This window comes from Oncorhynchus keta, chromosome 1 (genome assembly GCF_023373465.1).
Source record: "Oncorhynchus keta strain PuntledgeMale-10-30-2019 chromosome 1, Oket_V2, whole genome shotgun sequence".
NCBI classification, from domain to species: Eukaryota; Metazoa; Chordata; class Actinopteri; order Salmoniformes; family Salmonidae; genus Oncorhynchus; species Oncorhynchus keta.
In genome coordinates, this window is record NC_068421.1 from 81,495,731 (window position 1) to 81,500,322 (window position 4,592).

General features: G+C 42.6%; 1 protein-coding gene across 1 annotated transcript; it reads left to right on the plus strand.

Moving 5' to 3' along the window:
• The first annotated feature begins 716 nt into the window (after positions 1 to 716).
• On the plus strand, positions 717 to 3,714 carry LOC118375275 (CCN family member 1-like). The gene is made up of 5 exons (XM_035761790.2): positions 717 to 993; positions 1,273 to 1,492; positions 1,896 to 2,240; positions 2,380 to 2,582; positions 2,708 to 3,714. The coding sequence occupies exons 1-5, from the start codon at positions 946 to 948 to the stop codon at positions 3,008 to 3,010; spliced, it is 1,119 nt and encodes a 372-aa protein (XP_035617683.1). The 5' UTR covers positions 717 to 945; the 3' UTR covers positions 3,011 to 3,714.
• Positions 3,715 to 4,592: the final 878 nt, after the last annotated feature.

Genomic DNA, 4,592 nt, shown 5'->3' on the forward strand with positions numbered 1-4,592 from the left:
CACAGAATCTCCGAATTCCGGGACGTCTCTCCCCTAAACTGTGAACAGTTACAGTACATTTAGAATAACGGAAGTAATGTATTGATATAGGTGATATAATAAGACTATTCTCTGACAGAATGATCCTCGTCATGAGAATCGAATCTCGCAACAAATTCAAGATAATTTACGAGGTGAAGCAGTGACAGCATGACAATATCATACCTTTTAATAGCTTTGGCAACTGTTGCATAATGTATAATATAAACCATCTATACACATCTTATAACACAGTAAACACATATCAAAAGGAAGAAGCAATGGAAAAGGCAATATTACAGTATTGTTTATTTTTCTTTTGAATAGTATATATCAATGCGAAGTCAAAATAAATGGAAACAAACAGATCAAACTGCTTTGAAAAAAAATAATCACTCCCACTTCTAAATGAAAGAAAATGTGTACCCCAACCCTTGACTCATAACATAACAGCTGTGAACCTGTGAGAAAACCAATAAAGCAAAACAAAGGATAAAGGTAGATAGTAGAGACGGGAAACGGCGAATGGAAAAAAAATGTTCAGTTCTAGGGGAAAATGTATTTTTGAAAAAAGTTAGACAGGGTGGTGCTTAGCTTCGATGGAAAACGCGCCAAGAAACATTCCTCGCATAGTTTTGGAACAGTTCAGCAGTCAGCCAACGACGACGTCAGCTTTCACTACAGTATAAAAGACGGGAGGTACTCTGCTTCAGCAGACTGCAACTTGCAACCAGAGCAACACTTATTAAGCCTCTACTCTCTAAAGAGACTAGAAAACAAACCAAATCGCTACAGACGAGACGACTGACCGCTACACTTAGGATAAAAATAAATTTGCAAAGACTGAGAGCAAAACATCGTAAAGGGAATAGCAAAATAAAAAATATATTTTATTTAATAGGCTACGCAACAAAGAAAAACGCAAATATGTTCATTTTCTCCATCGTCGTGATATTAATTGGAACCTTCAATATGGTAAGTCATTTTTTCTAAACAATATTTCAGTTTAAAGTTGTATATGACTTGTTATGACTTTGAATAGATCGGAACGAATAATAAATGTAATCTTTATTGTCTGAGGAATACAATGTAAAGTTATCACACTGGTTTGGAAACCTGTTGCAATCACATCGTATATTAACGGCACCGTTTGAAAATAATAAATAAGCTACGTAAATACAACCTGAACATGTGGCTGTTTTAAGATGTTGCTTACAAAGTATATATCATCATCGAGCTCTGTTATCTGCGCAGGTTCTTTCCTCCTCTTCTTGCCCCTCGGTATGCGAGTGCCCGATGGAGCTGCCCAGGTGCGCGCCTGGTGTGAGCCTCGTAGTGGATAGCTGCGGGTGCTGCAAAGTCTGCGCGAGACAACTCAACGAGGACTGCAGTCTGACAGAGCCTTGCGACAACACCAAAGGACTCGAGTGCAACTTTGGGGCCAGCTTCGGTGCTATGCGTGGCATCTGCCGTGGTAGGTGTCTCTTTCCAACCCTGCTATGCTGTAAACCGATTTTAGGTGTGAATAATGATAGTTTGGTAGTTTGCAACCTTGAGTAAATTAATATGGTAGAAAGAGAAGCTAGTGGTATTTTTACTTGAGGGAATAAGAGGACCATGTTATTTCAACTCTAAGGAATGTAACTCAGCACCTCAGTCGAAACTCTAAAGTACAAACATCCTGCTCTGGAAGAAAGTGACCCCCCCTCAGTGGTTCCTGTCCTCTGGCAGCCCTAGCCTTCTGAATTATTTTTACAGTTTAAACCAAGCCTCCCTCAGCCAGCCTCAGCCAGCATGTGATCTGTGATGTCTATAGCAGACACTAGTCTACTGAAAAGTGGAATAACAGCCATTTATCCCTCTCTTCTCCTCCACAGCTAAGTCAGAGGGAAGACCCTGTGAATACAACAGCAGGATTTACCAAAACGGAGAGAGCTTCCAGCCTAACTGCAAGCACCAGTGCACATGCATCGATGGGTCTGTGGGCTGCGTCCCCCTGTGCCCTCAGGAGCTCTCCCTGCCCAACCTGGGCTGTGCCAACCCAAGGCTGGTCAAGGTGGCAGGCCAGTGCTGCGAGGAGTGGGTATGTGATGACGGAAAGGACACTGACATAATTGACAAGCTGTTTGGCAAAGACAGCATGACTGAAGAGTCAGAGAGTGACCTCACCAACAGGAACGAGCTCATCGCCATTGTCAAGGGAGGACTCAAGTCTCTAGCTGGTAAGCAGCCTCTATCTAGCAGCAGCCATTTTGAATGTCAGCTTTCAAAAATTACATTTTCCTTTTCCTCAAATGTTGAAGCCCATACCAGACCAGTTTCTAATGTTTTCTTGTATTTTCCTGCCTTTTCTCCTTACAGCTTTCAGAGTGCAGCCTGAGAGCCACATGTTTGAGAGTCAGAAGTGCATTGTCCAGACCACTCCTTGGTCCCAGTGCTCCAAGACCTGTGGCACAGGCATCTCCACCCGAGTCACCAACAACAACGGCGAGTGCAAGCTGGTTAAAGAGACACGCATCTGCGAAGTGCGGCAATGCACCCAGTCAACCTACTCCAGCCTTAAGGTAAGCTCCAGCCACCAAGACTAAACTGAAACATGGCATACAATCCAACAAAACCAACCAACACTGCTCAGCTTGTTTATGGAAACTCTTGACTGACTGTTTCTCTCCCCTTGTTCCTCCAACAGAAAGGAAAGAAGTGCAGCAGAACCAAGAAGTCTACCCAGGCTCAGAAGTTCACCTATGCCGGCTGCTCCAGCCTGAAGAAGTACAGGTCCAAGTACTGTGGATCCTGTGTGGACGGCCGCTGCTGTTCCCCCCAGCAGACCCGCACCATCCGGGTCAAGTTCCACTGCGAGGACGGAGAGACCTTCAACAAGAATGTCATGATGATTGAGTCCTGCAAATGCACCTTCAACTGTCCCCATGCCAACGAAGCCCCCTACCCCTTCTACAGACTCTTCAACGACATCCACAAGTTCAGAGACTAAATCAAATCTGATTGGGCAGAGAACCGACCCCTGAGAGATCCCAAAACAACAACATTGACAGCCAATGGTAGTCCATCTAAATGCAGGGGTCCAACGCAACTGCCAATGAACTATCAACTTCGTGTTGTAACTAGATTCCCAAGGAATTATAGGCTTGCATCATGAGGACTTTATGAAGTGCACTGTCTGCTGTGACCGAATCAGCATTCTAAATTAAGATTCGCTTCATACTACTGGAGCATCAGAGTAGCTTCGTTACGGAGCAAAATGTAAATGAACATGTGTAAATGACAATGTATGTTTATATCAATTCGTTGTGTATATTTTCGAGGATAAGTACCAACCAGACATGACCCAAACAAACTTTAGACGTGTGTGTATGGATGTTGTTTGGATATGCAGATACGTCATTTAATTAAGTATAACATGATCTTGTAACCTAATGAACCAAGACACCACATGTTACCGTGGTTCCATACATGTTTGTGTTTTGTGGCAGCTAAGGACCTTCCCAACTTTATCAAGAAAGACAAAGTGAAACATATCAAATGAACATTTTCATTATTGTTATTAATATTATTTATCAAATTGTAGCTACTTTATTTAGATTTGTGTCATACTGGAATAAATTGTAAAAATGATTTAATTTTATATGTTACAAAATAAAACAGATTTATTTATGAAATGTAAACACTATCTTCGTTTCCTTTGATCAAACTGAAGTTGGCTACCAACAACACTGTTTTGACTAAACTGAACATATTCATTGGGATTAGTAAACAAGTACACGACATACATGTAGAATCACATCTGGAGGGGAGGTCAAACAAAGTCCCCATATTTACTGGGAGGAACTCCAGTAGTTATACCATGGACAGACCCATACTATATACTCCAACAGATATCGTTCAGGGCTGATCCGTTCTTATATAACAGAGTTCTGCAGACAGTTTCCAGGCCTTGAGACTGTTTGGTGCATTGGAATGGTCATTGTAAAGCTCTGCAAGCCAAGGTAGTTTACATTCCCTATATCAGGCTAAGCCAGGCACTTGACCAATTCGAACAAAAAAATGATTAAATCCCAGCATAGCAATGAGCACAGAGCTATGCCAATAACCTGAAGTGGTACTAGTCTCCATGGTCTTGGATTAGAAGCACCAATTCAAAGGGGACTATGTGACTGTATTTTACACATATTAAACACAACACAAAACAATTGACCTAATTTGCATTGGTTGGATAGAAACATTGGCCCTCTGGCACTAGGCAGGCTGCAGTGGGTTTGTGCTGTAAATAGTCTGGACAAGCCAGGTGGGATACATCTTCCCAGACACCGGGTTGAAACGTGTGGAGGCTAATATTAGCAGGGGTAGGACAGGTAGCAGGAGTGGAGATATAGCTCTAGGACAGGTAGCAGGAGTGGAGATATAGCTCTAGGACAGGTAGCAGGAGTGGAGATATAGCTCTCCTTTTAGTTATAGAATCCTCAAAGTAGGCCCTCTTCTTCATCTGCTGAGAGGGTGGCTACATAGTATGCAGATGTTGCCAAACACCTATGGCTTGAATAGGGGTGAGCAGACCA

Coding starts and splice junctions, on each gene's coding strand:
- LOC118375275 (XM_035761790.2), top strand. CDS start 946: ATGTTCATTTTCTCCATCGTCGTGATATTAATTGGAACCTTCAATATG. Junction 994..1,272: donor TAATTGGAACCTTCAATATG/GTAAGTCATTTT, acceptor TTATCTGCGCAG/GTTCTTTCCTCCTCTTCTTG. Junction 1,493..1,895: donor TATGCGTGGCATCTGCCGTG/GTAGGTGTCTCT, acceptor TCTCCTCCACAG/CTAAGTCAGAGGGAAGACCC.